This window comes from Eptesicus fuscus, chromosome 12 (assembly GCF_027574615.1).
Source record: "Eptesicus fuscus isolate TK198812 chromosome 12, DD_ASM_mEF_20220401, whole genome shotgun sequence".
In the NCBI taxonomy this organism is placed as follows: Eukaryota; Metazoa; Chordata; class Mammalia; order Chiroptera; family Vespertilionidae; genus Eptesicus; species Eptesicus fuscus.
Genome location: NC_072484.1, coordinates 4418064 through 4434543, shown reverse-complemented (window position 1 = coordinate 4434543; position 16480 = coordinate 4418064). Strand labels below are relative to the sequence as shown.

Below are 16480 nucleotides of genomic sequence, written 5' to 3'. Positions count from 1 at the left end.
AAATCTTTCTTACTGTTTTTACAAGACTATTCTCTAATACCTCGGAGCTTTTAAGTTTTCTCCCAGCCCTGAGAGTAATGTTCATTGTCTCTTCATAGCTTTCTTTTCATCTATTTTAGCATTTATCACAGATTGTATTCATTTTGGTGATTTTTTTTTCCTCAACTAGACAGTGAGATTCTTTGTAGCTCAGGCTAAATGCATCCACTGCAGGATGCTCAGGCAGTGATTCTGCTTGGATAAGTATATGAATGAGAGAAGGAGTGAGTGAGTGATTGAGGCCATGAAGGATGGGTGGGATTTGGTTAGCCAGGGGTGGTGGCATTCCAAAGCCAGAAATGGGGTGAGATGATGACACAAATTCCACAAAGCCATCCATTTCCTCGCGGTGGTTGAGCATTGCATACTCTGGTTATCAAAGGGGTTGAGAGCCAGAGACAGTTTGCACTACAGAGAACACCAATATAGGAGGTTGAAAAGCCAATAAAAATATTTTACATGAACTTCTAATTTAGAATAGTTTGGGAGTTACAGAAAAGTTGCAAAGATAGTAAAGGGAGTTTCCCCTACTTTTAATGTCTCACATTAGTACATTTGTCACAACTAATGAATCACAATCTTCATCTATACTAATAAAAGAGTAATATGCTAATTAGACTGAACATCTTCCAGACGACATTCCGGATGTCTTTCCGGACAAAGCCATGGTGGCAGGGCTGAGGCAGAGGTGGTTAGAGGCGATCAGACAGGCAGGGGAGAGTAGTTAGGAGGATCAGGCTTACAGGGGAGAGCAGTTAGGGGGATCAGGCTGGCAGGGGAGAGTAGTTAGGGGGATCAGGCTGGCAGGGGAGAGCAGTTAGGGGGATCAGGCCAGCAGGCAGGTGAGCAGTTAGGAGCCAGCAGTCCCAAGGGGTCTCGGATTGGAGAGAGTGCAGGCCGGGCTGAGGGACCCCCCCCCCCACTCCTGTGCATGAATTTTGTGCACCGGGCCTCTAGTATATTAATATGCTATTTTTAACTAAAGAACATATTTTATACAGATTTTCTTGGTATTTCCCTGATGCCCTTTTTCTGTTCCAAGACCCCATTCAGGACTCCACATGACATCTAGTCTTTGGGTCTCTGGACTGTGAGTTTCTCAAACTTTCCTTGTTTTAGATGACCTTGACATTTGAGGAGTCCTCCTCAGGCGTTTTGTAGGATGTCCTTCAGTTTGGGTTTTCCTGAAGTTTTCCCTATAATTAGAGTGGGATTGTGGGATTGGGGGTGGGTGGAGAAGTAGAATACCAAGAGGTGAAATGCCCTTCTCATCACATCACAACAGGATCTGTAATCTCAATGTGACCTATGACCACCTTGCTGAGGTACTATTTGCCAAGTCTCTCCTTACAAAGTTATTTTTCTACTTTCCAGACTGTACTCTTTGGAAGAAAGTCACTAAGTATAATCCTTATTTAAGGGGAGTTATGTACCACCTTCTTGAGGGAGGAATGGCTAAGGTATATTATTTGGAATTATTTTATCTTTTCTAGTTATGTATTTATTCAATCATTTATTTATATCAGTATGGACTCATGGATATTTATTTTCTACTTTTGGTAATAATTCAAAACTATATTATTTATTATCATTGCTCGAATTGTTCCAACAAGCCCTCACTGAAATAGAATCTAAAGGGTGCACTTCAGGAACAAGGAAAATTATTCTAGCTGTAAGTTCTGAGATGCAAGAAGAAAAGATGGGCAAAGAAATTGGTAACTGTGTTTGAGTCTAAAGTAACATTGACTGTTTAAAACAATTTAGTAATTACTCATGGGGTGGAAAAGGAAAAGATTAAACTTAAAATACACTATGATTAAAGCATATAATTGAGAGGATGGGTAATTAAAGTATCCCAAAGTCCTTATATTTTAAGAAAGCAAAGTAAAAATATTTTAAAAACTGACTTTGTAAGTATCCATGTCAAAATTTCTAGGGTAATTACTAAAACAATAGAAATAGAGTATATAAATGAGGAAGAAAAATGGAATGGGGGAAAAAACCAGCCCTAAAGAAAACAAGAAAGGGGTGGGAAAAGAAAAAAAGGGGGGGCATGACAAATAGGAAGCACAAAATAAGATGATAGAAATAAATCAGATATATCAGTAAATATAGTAAGTATAAATGGACCAAATGATCTAGTTAAAAGACAAAGATTACCTTAAAACAACCAGTTTAAAAATATCCTACCGAATAATAGAGTAATATGCAAATTGACCGTACCTTCGCTATGCCCAAGCCACGCCCACCAGTCAATCAGGGCGAGTATGCAAATAAACCCAACCAAGATGGCTACAGCCACAGAGAGCAATGTTTCCCTGGTAACAAAGGCAGCCAAGCTTTCTGTGAGCCGTTGCAGGCCTAAACCTCCACTCAAGCTACAAAGTTTCAATTATAGAAGGTAAACAAATTCAAACAGAATGGCGGCAGCCACGGAGCTGGAGAGACCAGGCCAGGATTGCCCGTGGCAACAGAGAAAGCAAAGCTTTCCCCACACCCTGGCTGGGCCCAGGCCTCCACTTAAGGCTACAAAGTTTTAATTATAGAAGGTGAATTAACCCAAACAGAAATGGCTGCCGGCCGTGGAGCATGCAGGAAGCTTGGCTTCACTCCAGGCTACAAAGTTTCAATTGTAGAAGGTAAATAAATTCCAGATACCAGGGCCTCGTTTGGGTCACCAGGGGGCATGGCTGGCCTGCAAACCACCACAGGCCCCTTGCTCAGGCCGCCCCATGCCCCAAGGGAACCCCCACCCTGATCAGGGACACCCTTCAGGGAAAACCAGCTGGCCCCCACTCCTGCACCAGGCCTCTATCCTATCTAATAAAAGAGTAATATGCAGTTTGACCATCACTCCAACATACAACATGGCTTCCCTCATGTGGTCAAAGATCCTGTCCCCATGTGGACACAAGATGGCCACCACAAGATGGCCAACAGGGGAGGGCAGTTGGGAGGCACCGGCCTGCAAGGGAGGGCAATTGGAGGCGATCAACCCTGCAGGGGAGGGCAGTTAGAGGTGACTGGGCCGGCAGTGGAGGGAAGTTGGGGGCAAACAGGCTGCCAGGGGAGCAGTTAGGCATCAATCAGGCTGGCAGGGGAGTGGTTAGGGGGTGATCAGGCTGACAGGCAGAAGCAGTTAGGGGCAATCAGGAAGGCAGGCAGGCAAGCAGTTGGGAGCCAGCAGTCCTGGATTGTGAGAGGGATGTCTGACTGCCCGTTCCCACTGGGATCGGGCCTAAACGGGCAGTCCGACATCCCTCGAGGGGTCCCAGATTGGAGAGGGTACAGACTGGGCTGAGGGACATCCCCCACTCCGTGCACGAATTTCGTGCAACGGGCCTCTAGTATATATATATTTACTGACTTCAGAGAGGAAGGGAGAGGGAGAGAGAGAAACATCAATGATGAGAGGGAATCATTGATTGGCTACCTCCTGCACGCCCCACACTGGGGATCAAGCTGGAAACCTGGACCTGGGCCTGTGACTGGAATCGAACCCAGGAGTCTGCAGGCCGACACTCTATCCCCTGAGCTAACCCAGCTAGGCCTAACAACAACCACTTTTTTATTATGAAAAATTTCAAATATACAGAAAAGTGGGAAGAACAGTAGAGAGAAACGTGTGCCAGCCATGTAGAGTCAACATTGTTAGCTATTTGTTGTGTTTGTTTCATTTAAGATATTTAGGAGACTATTAACACCTATTTTATGTGGTAAAACTTATATAATGAAGTAATATTTAGATGGCAATAATGAGGTAGTGTTCAAGGCCAAGCGGATCAAGGTCCCAGTAGTTTTTAATCTTGTAACTTATTTGGGTGGTTATTTATTCAAAGGCTCTTTCTCCAATGGATTCTAGTGAGAGGGCAGGAACCAGGTCAACTTTTCTGATCATTGCATTTCTAAATATTTGCTGCATCTCTTAGTAAAGGATTCAGCACAGTGCTTGTTACATAGTAAACATGCCAAGTAGCACAGCTTTTATTTTAGCTGTTGCTGTTATCAAAAGCGTTCAGCAGAAGTGGCACAAAATAAACAAGCAATAATTGGCAACTATTTATACTTAGTGCTTTTCAAACATCACAGTGTCTAGCACACATTCATTCACCCATAAACATGTTTATAATGATAATAAATAGTACTTTCATTATTATTCAAAGTCTCTAACAGTGCCTGGCACTACATAAGCAGAGGGAAAGTGGAATTTTATTGTTCTTAATTGTTATTATCGAGTAAAAAGCATTCAACACAACTGCTGGTCCCCAGGGGCCCTGAAAAAACAATCTCCGCGGGGACACTCCTCATTTGTCTGCGTCCGGACACGCCCCTAGCTCGGTCCTGCGCCACGCCCCGCCCCGCCCCCTGCCTTCTGGCCGCCCGGCTCCCTAGTCCAATGCCGCGCCTGCGCACTGCGCCGGGAGCAGTTCCGGGAGCGCAGCTTCCCGCCGCCCAATCGCGAACAAGTCAGAGCCAGCCAGACTACTGCGCGCGTGCGTGCGTTCGTGCGTCGCTGCGTGCGTCGCTACGTGTGTGCCGTGCGCTCGCTGGGCACCGTGGCCTCGCCCTCGCCCTCCGCCCCCTAAGCTTGTACCGCGTAGGCCGCCCCTCCCTCCGCGCGCACTCCGCAACGACCCCCGGCCGGCCCCCCCTTTCGAATTTAAAGGGGGCGCAGCATTAACGTCCCCCGCCTCAGGTGACCTCTCAGGGGTCTCCCCGCCAGAGGTGCCCCGCCGCCGAGGAACATGGCGAAGGTGGAGCAGGTCCTGAGCCTCGAGCCGCAGCACGAGCTCAAATTCCGAGGTAAGCCGGAGGCCGGCTATCTTCTGCCGCGGGCTAGGCCCGGCGCCCCGCGCCCCGGCCCCGGAGGGACCGGACGACCTGGCGGTGACGTCGGCCCCCGCTCCCGCCCGACGGCGCGTTCGCCCCGCGGCCCTCCCCCGCCCCCCTCCCCCCCCCCCCCGAGGCTGAGGGTCCGAGGCGTCCTGGCGCTTGGGGGCTGGGGAGGGGGGGGGGGGACGGTGCCGCTCTCCTCTCCCTCCAGCCACTCTGCACAGTTGCCATTTTAACTTTGCCGTCTAGTTGGCGGGACTCTGGATTGTAAGCCTTGCTGACAAGCTTTGCCTACCCTCCGCAGGGTTGACCTCTCCAGGTCTTAGGTCAGAGGTCACCTCCCCAGATGGGCGTACTCTGAGCAGCTACCCGCCAGAGTTCCCTGTCACGTCGCTGCCCTCTGGTCAGCCTGGCCCTTACCACCGCCTTGTGCGCCGTGTTTCCACAGGAGAAGGGAAGCTCCATGAGGGCAGGATTTGGTCTTTCTCTGCTGCGTGCCCAGCACATAATGGGAGCCCAACCTGTCAAACACATGAATGAAAGGAACCGCCGCAGGAGTCTGGTGGGACATGGCCCCGCTTTCCTGTGCTGTCTCCTCAGGCCCATTGCTCCTGTCCATGCAGCTGTGGGGAGCTGCCAGGGTGGGCACATCCTTTTTCTCCCCAGGACTGCCTGGAGCGGGAGCCAGAGGAAGTTTAGTGTGCCGCCGTGCCCTTCCCAGTGTGAACCTTTATAGTTTTTATGTTTCTTTTTCTCCCTACGTTCTCCACGAAAAGATAAGCGCCGTGAGGCAACAGGGACCTCATCTGATTTACTGGTTCCTTCTTCACTTGGGTTGAGTAACTGTAGTAGCCCTGTGCTTGGCACTGGAGAGACAACGATTGAACCAGACAGATAAGTTCCCTGCTCTCAGAGCTTGCTTTATAATGCAGGGAGACAAACCAGCGAATGAGAAGATTTCAGAGGGGGTACATGCTGTGAAGGAAATAAAGTGATTGAACAGCGAGGTCACCACTATATCGCCAGCACTTGGCCCACGGTACATGGCTCAGTAGATAATTGTGGACTGAATACTGGCCAGATACCCAGTTGGCAAATGGCACATTTGAACCCACACTTCAGATCTCACACTGTTAACAAACATGTTGTCTGACCCCTGGGAAATACTCTGCACTGTGGTTGTCACATCGCCTCCTCGGTTAACAATTCAGAGTGACTCCAAATGTGTAAAGAACCAAAGGTTTTTCCATTTAAAATGAAAATTAGAAAAACAAAAACAAGAAAACGCACCACAAAACCTAACAAGGATCATTATTCCATGACAGTACTTTAACTTATCCGATGTTCCCATCACCTGGAGGAGCCAGGCTGCTGAAGTGAATGTGCAAAGTCAGACTTGAGTTGTCTGAAGTTTTCTACCCTGGAAGTCTCGTGTGGCTCCTCTTGGGAATTGGCACATTCATTCATTTAGTCCACAGACATTTCCTGATGCCTGCTCCATATGTCAGGTAGTAGCAGAGGATGAGTCCCATCACAAGTATGTTCCCATTGTCCCTCAATCCCCACTCTAGAACTTACGTCTAGGGAAGGAGACAAATGATGGAATCAGCCAGGCTAGTGCAATAACATAAGTAATCAATCCATAGTGCTTTGAGAGCAATAAGGAGGTCAACTCTTGAAAGAGGTATTAGTTGAGCTGAGTTTAAAGGTCAATTGGGAGCAGCTAAAAGAAGAAATGGGAGGGGAACTTGTCAGGTAAGGGAAATTGAATGTAAACGCTGAGCTGCCTGGACTCCTTTGGGATGCCACCGGTAGTTCTGAATGATAGTCAAGAGGCATTTGTTGGAGTCATGAGGCAAAGTAGGAGAAGAAGCTGGCTAGTAGATAGGGGTCAGATCTTCTAAGGCCTTCTGTATACAGATGCAGATATTGTACGAGGTCATATTGTGATGCTTCTCCTTAGCTGATCCTTCTTTTATTGATGCCCTGCAACCTCAACCTCTTCCCTCCACCCCCTGTATTGACCATGGCTGGCCATTCCCTCCTCAAAGCTTGGGGTCATTCCCAAGTGATAAGGATGGTGCTCATAATCTACCTTGCCTCCTGTAGAAATTTTTGTTATTGTTAAAAGGAGTGATACTATGGTTTTTCACTGGCTTTGTAAATGTACAATATTATACAGAGATTGGTGGTTGTGTTTAGACAACTGATTTTATCACTTCAGCTTTTTTGTTTAAAAGGTATGGTGGAGAAGAGTGAACTGTTTGGCCAAAGTAATGATGGCCAAAGTCACTGGGTATTTTGGCTTGGAAATGGTCCAAGAGAAGTCGAGGTGTCCAGTTGTTGAAGGCTGTTGATTCATGACTTCAGAAGAGGCATCTGCAGTCATGTGTAAACAAACCACTTTATGAAGTTTGTTTGTTTTAAGCTGATCACTAAAACAATGAAATTAGAATAGAAGCTCAATACCTTGGCTTGCTGTATAGAAGGTCATTTCAGGATGAGAACTAACTGGTCTCTTCCAAGTTAACTCAGGGTGATGACTCTGACTTTGGGTCGTTCACTTCAATGAATCAAACTAACTTAGCTTAAGAAGGTAATAATTAAAATGCCTGTCATCTAAAGAAAAAAATTAATCACCTTTTAAGTGCAGTCTAAGATGATATGGGATTATATTGGGTTCCAGTTGATCTTGGGCATTTTGTATGATGATGTTGAGTTAAGGATATTATGGAAGAAGAAAGAACACAGACCTACATGACCTTGTTCTGCCATGTTGCATTGTGTTCAGTATTAGAAGAAGAAAGACTGCTGGCCTCCTGAAAGAAGCATGACACCATGACATTACCCAGGGTGAAATAGAAGCTCTTTTGGACTGGTGACTCTTTCTGAAAGAGTTAAAGGTTTTTGTAAACCTGTGAAACGTGTTCTTTGCATTGTCGAAGAGAGTTTTCTTAATTAGTCACTTTGTAATCTCTTCTTTCTCTGTTCTCTCCCTCTTCCATCAGATTCCATTCGTGGCAAATAGTGTCTTACATTGTTTCGGTCATTGTCCAAGACTCTTAATCCCTCTTCACATCCTAGCACATCCCTCCTCCACTCCCCACCTCCACCCCCCATGATACTGTCATGTGAAAATGGTCTGTTAACCATCCTTATGAGCTGGCAAGTTAAGGTTTAAATCTGCCATGAACCTACTTTACTTTTGCCTTATTCTGAAGCTCAGCTAGTGGCATTCAGGAAGTCTCAGATGGTTGCGCTGTTGGTCTGTATAGCTATCAGGTGGGATGTCACTGAAGGATTTGTGTGATTGACTACTACTTTGGGGAGGAAATAGTATGGCAGATAGGTTGGGGATACTGTCTTTTGTATAAGGAAAGCATGCTTGGAATCATTAGTTCACCCCCTTAAGTTAATGTGTAATTTAACATTGTTTAGGGAGCAAAAACATATAAAACCCTGTAGATATAGTCAGTTGAATGCAGTAATTATCTTTCAGATGCTAAGTACAGCATTAATTCTTTAGCTTTAGTATAGCACCGATTTCCTTAACATTTTATGATTGCATGGAGCAGACTGTGTTTTACAGCACAACAAAATGTCAGCAGTGTGCTTAAGATTCTTTACGGTAGTGGTTTAAACCCATCCTGAATAAATGAAGATTACCTTCATTTATTTAATTATTAACCAGCTTGCTCATGAGAAGCAAGGGCATTTAATTTACTAAGGTTTAGTCAAACTTAAATCTCCATAGATTATATTATTTCTGAGTTTTTGTTCCTGGGAGAAAAAAGAACTAAAAGTTAACTTTCTTTTAACCACTTACTTACTTTTCTTCACAGTTAACTCTTTTTAGTGGGGGAAGGGGGTAAAAGGTTAGTTCTAGGCTCTATGCTTATATTTGGGGAGTGGTGCTAGTTCCTTGATGTGTGTAGTTGTAACATGCATCAGTTACCTTCATAATGACCTGGTAGTTTTGTATCCAAGTGGAATTGATTAAAATAATTAGTCTGAATTGATTCTTATTAAAGAGATGAACTCTTAGATATTATTATCACTATCTTTTATTTATTAAAATTATCTAGCATCTTTCCTTCCAATGCTGAAGGCAAAATACTGAGAATTTTGACTCTACAAAATTACCATTAAGTAGTTGAAAATTAGGGGAGGAGTCAAGGGAGTATACTATAATGGTTATCAGTCAAATACTACCCTTAGGTTCAATTTTTAGAACCTGAAACTTGAATTTTTACATAAGGAATTATCTCCAAGATTGCCTCATACATCCCCCATATGTATTTGAAAAATTTGCCATCTGAAAGATGGCTATGATTTGGAACAAATGAGCACAGCTTTCAGCAAGATGACAAGAAAGAGGAACACGAAGAGTGCTGAGTTCCATTAGTCAGGACAGAGCATGCCATAGTGTCTTTAATAAAATAAAATAAAAGCCTTTGCACAGTGATTTTGCACTGGGCATTGTGTTAAAAACAAAGTTGCATTATGGTTTCCAGGCTTACTTTGTCGTTTTCTATCATTTTAGGCCCCTTTTAGGCTGTTATCAGCATAGCATAGCCAGGATTGCTTGGCCCTTGCTCAGTGGGTATGTGGAGTCTTTGAAGTTTTTACTTGACAGACTACCTGGACTGCTGGCTTTATAAAAACAGGAGTTATGTAAAGACCTTTGTTAAGACAACAAAGTTACTGAAGTTGATGGTCATTTTAAGATTATTTTTTAAAAAGCGTGGCAAGTAATATCTCTAGAATACCTGTTTTTCAACTGACAAATGTGTTATTTTAGCAGAAACTGTTGATGTCTAGAAGCAATGTCTTAATTTGCTTTAGGGTTCTCCCTTGCATGGAAAAAAATCGTTCAGAATATTGCATAGTCCTATAGGGAAAATCTTGAAGGGTATTCTTTTATAATGTTTTAGCATTAATGGCACAAAACAATAGCACTATAGAAATAGCTTCCTAGAGTTTTCCTTCATCCTTTCAGAAGAGTTATTGTCAATTTTTGACTAGTAGGTTAATGCTTCTCTTCATCTGTGTCAAGGAATGTGTTCGATCAGACTTTTGGTTTGTATATTTGTGTGCATACCTATCTAGACACCTAGAGAGTTGCTGGTGGGCATACATTCTTACTGACACCAGTAACTTATCTCAATTAGTATACAGTTGGCATTTCAACAAGCTCTGACAACCTTAGCTTATTTAGGAAGGGGCGTTAGGGAAATATAGACTCTCCTCAACTTACGATGGGGTTACATCCCGATAAACCTATTGTTAAGTTATAATTATTGTAGGTAGAAAATACATTGAATACTTGTAACCTAACGAACATCATAGCTTAGTTTAGCCCACCTTAATGTGCTCTGAATACTTAACATTAGCCTACAGTTCGCCAGAATCACCTTACTGCCCAGCATCATGAGAGAATATCGTATTGCATATCGCTAGACTGGGAAAAGATCAAAATTCAAAATTCAGTTTTTACTGAATATGTGTCACTTTCACACCATCCTAAAGTTGAAAAATCCTAAGTGGAACCATTGTAAATAAGGGGTTATGTATAAATATTTTTGGAGATAGGTAGATTGAAACTGTTGTTTGTGTCTTTTGAATTCCACTTGAAGATAGTGGAATGGATCCTTGGACCGTTTAGCCAGATTTGAATGGCTTGGGGCCTTGTGAGTATTCATTTTTTATATCAGACTAGAGGCCTGGTGCACAAAATTTGTGCACGGGGCCAGGGTGTGTGTCCCTCAGCCCAGCCTGCACCGTCTCCAATCTGGGACCCCTTGAGGGATGCCTGACTGCCTGTTTAGGCCCAATCCTGGTGGGAGTAAACTATAATGGTTATCAGTCAAGGGAGTAAACTATAATGGTTATCAGTCGAATACTACCCTTAGGTTCAATCCGGTGGGATCGGGCCTAAACAGGCAGTCGGACATCCCTCTCACAATCTAGGACTGCTGGCTCCCAACTGCTCGCCTGCCTTACCTGCCTGATTGCCCCTAACTGCTTCTGCCTGCCAGCCTGATTACCCCCTAACCCAGTGATGGCGAACCTATGACACGCGTGTCAGCACTGATACGCGTAGCCATTTCTGATGACACGCGGCCGCATGCCGAGGATGAAACATTTGCTGCTCCTGAGGATGAAACATTTGCGACTAGAGTCTTGGAGTTAGTTTTTTCCTCAAAGTGACACACTATCCGAGTTATGCTCAGTTTTTTGGCGAAGTTTGACACACCAAGCTCAAAAGGTTGCCCATCACTGCCCTAACCACTCCCCTGCCAGCCTGATCAAAGCCTAACTGCTCCCCTGCCAGCTGATTGCCCCTAACTGCCCTCCCCTGCTGGTCTGGTCACCACTAACTGCCCTCCACTGCCAGCCTGGTTGCCCCTAACTGCCCTCCCCTGCAGGCCTGGTTGCCCCCAACTGCCCTCCGCTGCTGGCCCAGTCACCCCTAACTGCCCTCCCTTGCCAGCCTGGTCGCCCCTAACTGCCCTCCCTTGCAGGCCTGGTCGCCCCTAACTGCCATCCCCTGCTGGCCCGGTCACCTCTAACTGCCCTCCCCTGCTGGCCTGGTCACCCCCAACTGCCCTCCCCTGCAGGCCTGGTCCCCTCCAACTGTCCTCCCCTGCAGGCCTGGTCCCAACTGCCCTCCCCTGTAGGCCTGGGTCCCCCCAACTGCCCTCCCCTGCAGGCCTTGTACCCCCCAACTGCCCTCCCCTGCAGGCCTGGTCCCTCCCAACTGCCCTCCCCTGCTGGACTGGTCTCCCCCAGCTGCCCTCCTCTGCTAGCCCGGTCACCCCTAACTGCCCTCCCCTGCAGGCCTAATTGCCCCCAACTGCCCTCCCTTGCAGGCCTGGTCTCTCCCAGATGCCCTCCCCTGCTGGCCTGATCGCCCACAACTGCCCTCCCCTGTTGGCCATCTTGTGTCCACATGGGGGTGGCCATCTTGTGTGTTAGAGTGATGGTCAATTTGCATATTACCCTTTTATTAGATAGGATTTTGATGGTATTTAATGATTTTGTGTATTTAGAAAACATTAGCTTTTGAGTGATTTGCAGTTCTGCTACTTAGTTTGGAAGGTCAGGTGAAACTTGTGTGTAGAGATTTCACAGGTTTGCAGATTGTAAAGTGAGGAAGTTAAAGAAATTTGAGAGGATACTAAGTAAGATAAGAATGTCTAAAATAAATTATCTTTATAGGTGCCACCTTAAACTTCACAAGCAGGATTGTGCCTGCATGCTATTGACAGGCTACTACTTTAGAAAGAGAAACAAGTAAGGGTGAGTGACTATATAGCTAGAGATTTCTCAAATGTTGAAAGAGAGAAACTCAAGGTGAATAATAAAAAGTGCTGTTTTATTCTGTCTGAGATCTACTTTGGGAAGTCATTCCCCCCAAAATGACAACCAAGCACATGAGTCCAATTGGAGAGGGTTTTAGAGACATGCCTGGATATAATGATTGTGTGCATAATAGATGTATCCAGTGGGAATGTTTCAGGTTTGCACTTTTTAAAAAAATTAAATCTTTATTGTTGAAAGTATTACATATGTTCCCCATATTCCCCCCATTGACCCCTTCTAGTCAGACCCTGCCTCCCACCCCAACACAGGCCTTCACCATTCTAATCTTTGTGTCCATGGGTTATATATATATGCATACAGGTTCTTCTCTACCCACCCATCCACGCACCCTCCCTCTGAGATTCTATAGTCTGTGTCTCTGGATCTATTTTGTTCATTAGATTCCACATATAAGTGAGATCATGTGATACTTCTCTTTCTATGACTGGCTTATTTCACTTAGCATAATACTCTCCAGGACTCTCCATGCTGTCTCAAAGGGTAAGAGATTCTTCTTTTTTACTGCTGCATAGTATTCCATGGTATAAATGTACCACAGCTTTTTTTATCCACTCATCTACTGATGGGCATTTGGGCTGTTTCCAGGTCTTAGCTATTGTATATTTTGCTGCTATTAACATAGGGGTGCATACATTCTTTCTGATTGTTGTCTCGGATTTCTTAGGATATATTCCTAGACATGGGATCACTGGGTCGAATGGCAGATCCATATTTAATTTTTTGAGGAAACTTCATACTGTTTTCCATAATGGCTGCACCAGTCTGCATTCCCACCAGCAGTGTACTGGTGGGAATGCAGGGTTCCCTTTTCTCCACATCCTTGCCAGCCCTTGTCATTTCTTTGTTTGTTGGTGGTAGCCACTCTGACAGGTGTGAGGTGATACTTTATTGTCGTTTTAATTTGCATCTCTCTGATGATCAGTGACCTTGAGCATTTCTTCACATGTCTCTTGACCATCTGTATGTCCACTTTGGAGAAATGTCTATTTAGGTCTTTTGCCCATTTTTAAATTGGATTGTTTGTCTTACTTTTGTTAGGTTGTCTGAGTTCCTTATATATTTTGGATATTAACGCTTTATCAGATGTTTCATTGCAAAATATGTTCTTCCATGCAGTGTGCTCTCTTTTTGTTTTGTTGATGGTTTCTTTTGCTGTGCAGAAGCTTTTTATTTTGATTTAGTCCCATTTGTTTATTTTCTTCTTAGTTTTCTTTGCCCTAGCACCGTGGTTGGCAAACTGGCTTGCGAGCCACATGTGGCTCTTTGGCCCCTTGAGAGTGGCTCTTCCACAAAATACCACGGCCTGGGCGAGTCTATTTTGAAGAAGTGGCGTTAGAAGAAGTTTAAGTTTAAAAAATTTGGCTCTCAAAATAAATTTCAATCATTGTACTGTTGATATTTGGCTCTGTTGACTAATGAGTTTGCCGACCACTGCCCTAGGCAATGCATCTGTAAGCATATTGCTATGTGAGATATCTGAGATTACGCTGCCTATGGTTTCTTTTAAGATTTTTATGGTTTCATGACTTATATTTAAGTCTTTTAGCCATTTTGAGTTTATTCTTGTGTGTGATGTAAGTTGGTGGTCTAGTTTCTTTCTTTCTTTTTTTTTTTTTTTTGCATATGTCTGTCCAATTTCCCCAACACCATTTATTGAAGAAACTGTCTTGACTCCATTGTATGCTCTTGCCTCCTTTGTCAAATAATAATTGAGTGTAATGGCCTGGGTGGATTTCTGGGTTCTCTGTTCTGTTCCATTGATCTAATATGCCTGTTCTTGTGCCAGTACCAGGCTATTGAGATTACAATGGCTTTGTAGTATAACTTGATCCATCCAACATTGTTCTTGTTTCTCAAAATTGCGGTGGCTATTCGGGTGTCTTTTTTGGTTCCATATAAGTTTTTGGAGTATTTGTTCTAGATCTTTGAAATATGTCATTGGTATTTTAATAGGGATTGCATTGAAGCTATAATTGCTTGGGGTAGTATGGACATTTTAATGGTATTAATTCTACCAATCCATGAACATGGTATATTCTTCCACTTGTTTATATCTTCTTCTATCTCTTTTTTCAATGTCCTGTAGTTTTTCGAGTAGAAGTCTTTTACCTCCTTGGTTAAGTTTATTCCTAAGTATCAATGTTTTTGTTGCAATGGTAAATGGGATTGTTTGTTTAGTTCCTCTTTCTGAGAATTCATTATTGATGTATAAAAGTGCCATCAATTTCTGGGTGTTAATTTTATATTCTGCTACATTGCCAAATTCACATAGTAAATCTAGTAGTTTTTTGGTGGAGTCCTTAGGGTTTTCTATGTACCATATCATGTTATCTGTGAATAATGAGAGTTTTACTTTCTCCCAATTTGGATGCCTTTTATTTCTTCATGTTTGATTGGCTGTTGCTGGAATTTCCAGTGTTTAAGTTGAATAAGAGTGGTGAAAGCAGACAGCTCCTTCTTGTTCCTGTTCTTAAAGGAAATGGTTTTAGTTTTTGCCCATTGAGTATGATGTTGACTATAGACCTTTATTATGTTGAGATATGCTCCCTCTATTCCCACTTTGCTGATTGTTTTTTTTAAAAATGGGTGTTGGATTTTGTCTAATGTTTTTTCTGCGTCTATTGATATGATCATGTGAGTTGTGTCTTTCAATTTGTTTATTTGATGTATCACATTTATTGATTTGCAAATATTGTACCAGCCTTGCATTCCTGGATTAAATCCCACTTGTTCATGGTGTATGATCTTTTCAATATATTGCTGGATCCGATTTGCTAATATTTTGTTGAGGATTTTAGCATCAATGTTCATGAGGGATATTGGCTTGTAATTCTCTTTCTTTGTAGTGTCTTTATCTGGTTTTGGAAGTAGGATAATGCGGGCCTCATAAAAAGAATTTGGAAGTGTTCCTTTCTCTTGGATTTTCTGTAATAGTTTGAGGAGTATAAGTATTCGTTCTTATTTGAATATTTGGTAAAACTCCCCCATGAAGTCTTCTGGACCTGGGCTTTTGTTTGCTGGGACTTTTTTGATTACTGCTTCTATTTCACCAGTTGTTTTTGACCTATTCAGGTTTTCTGATTCCTCCTGATTTAATTTTGGGAGATTGTATTTTTCTATGAATTTGTCCATTTCATTCACATTGTCCTGCTTGTTAGCATATAGTTGTTCATAGTATTTTCTTACAGTCTTTTGTGTTGCTGTGTGTTGGTGGTTACTTCTCCATTTTCCTTTCTGATTTTATTTATTTGGGTCTTCTCTGTTTCTTGATGAGTCTGGCTAATGGTTTATCAATCTTGTTTATTCTTTTGAAGAACCAGCTCTTTGTTTCATTGATTTATTTTGTATTGTTTTTTTAGTGTCAATGTTATTTATTTTTGCTCTAATCTTTATTCCTTCCTTCTACTTACTCTGGGCTTTTCCTTTTGTTTTCTTTCTAGTTCTTTAAGTTGTAGGGTCAAATAGTGTATTGTTGGTTTTTCTTGTTTTTTGAGGTATGCCTGTAGTGCTATGAACTTCCTCTCAGGACTGCTCTTACTGTATCCCAGAGATTTGGGGTTGTCTTGTGTTCATTTTCATTTGTTTCCAGGAAATTTTTGATTTCTTTCTTGATCTTGTTGATAACCCATTCATTGTTTAATAACATGCTATTTAGCTTCTATGTGTTTGAATGTTTTTGGGTGTTTTTACTATAGGTGATTTCTAATTTCATGCCACTGTGATCTGAGAAGATGCTTGATATTATTTCAAACTCCTTGAAATTTTAGAGATTTGTTTTGTGTCCTAACATATGGTCTATCTTTGTGAATGACCCATGTGCACTTGTGAAGAATATACGTTCTGCAGATTTTGGGTGAAATGTTCTATAAATGTCAATTAAATCAATCTGATCCAGTATGTCATTTAGAGTTAGTTTCCTTTTTAATTTTTTGTCTGGAAGATCAATCCAGTGAAGTCAGCGAGGTGGTAAAGTCCCCTACTATGACTGTATTGCTGTTGATGTCTTTCTTAAAGTCCTCCAGAAGTTTTTTGGTTTTTTTACATATTTAGGTCTTCCTATATTGGGTGCATACATGTTTATCAGCTTTATATCCTCTTATTAGATTGATCCTTTATTATTACATAGTGAACTTTTTGTCTCCTGTGATGGCCTTCATTTTGAAGTATATTTTGTCAGATATGAGTATTGCTACCTCTGCTTATTTTTGTTTCCATTTGCATG

At 42.9% G+C, this 16480-nt stretch overlaps 1 protein-coding gene across 2 annotated transcripts in view; it reads left to right on the top strand.

Moving 5' to 3' along the window:
- The first annotated feature begins 4554 nt into the window (after positions 1–4554).
- Positions 4555–16480, top strand: part of VAPB (VAMP associated protein B and C) — a 59348-nt gene continuing 47422 nt past the window's right edge. Inside the window, exon 1 of one of the 2 annotated variants that reach the window (XM_054723800.1) lies at positions 4555–4842. In XM_054723800.1, coding sequence (XP_054579775.1) covers positions 4785–4842 — 58 coding nt within the window. In that variant the 5' untranslated portion in view covers positions 4555–4784. The remainder of the gene's footprint in view (positions 4843–16480) is intronic. The other variant, XM_008141210.3, reaches the window with a different exon arrangement.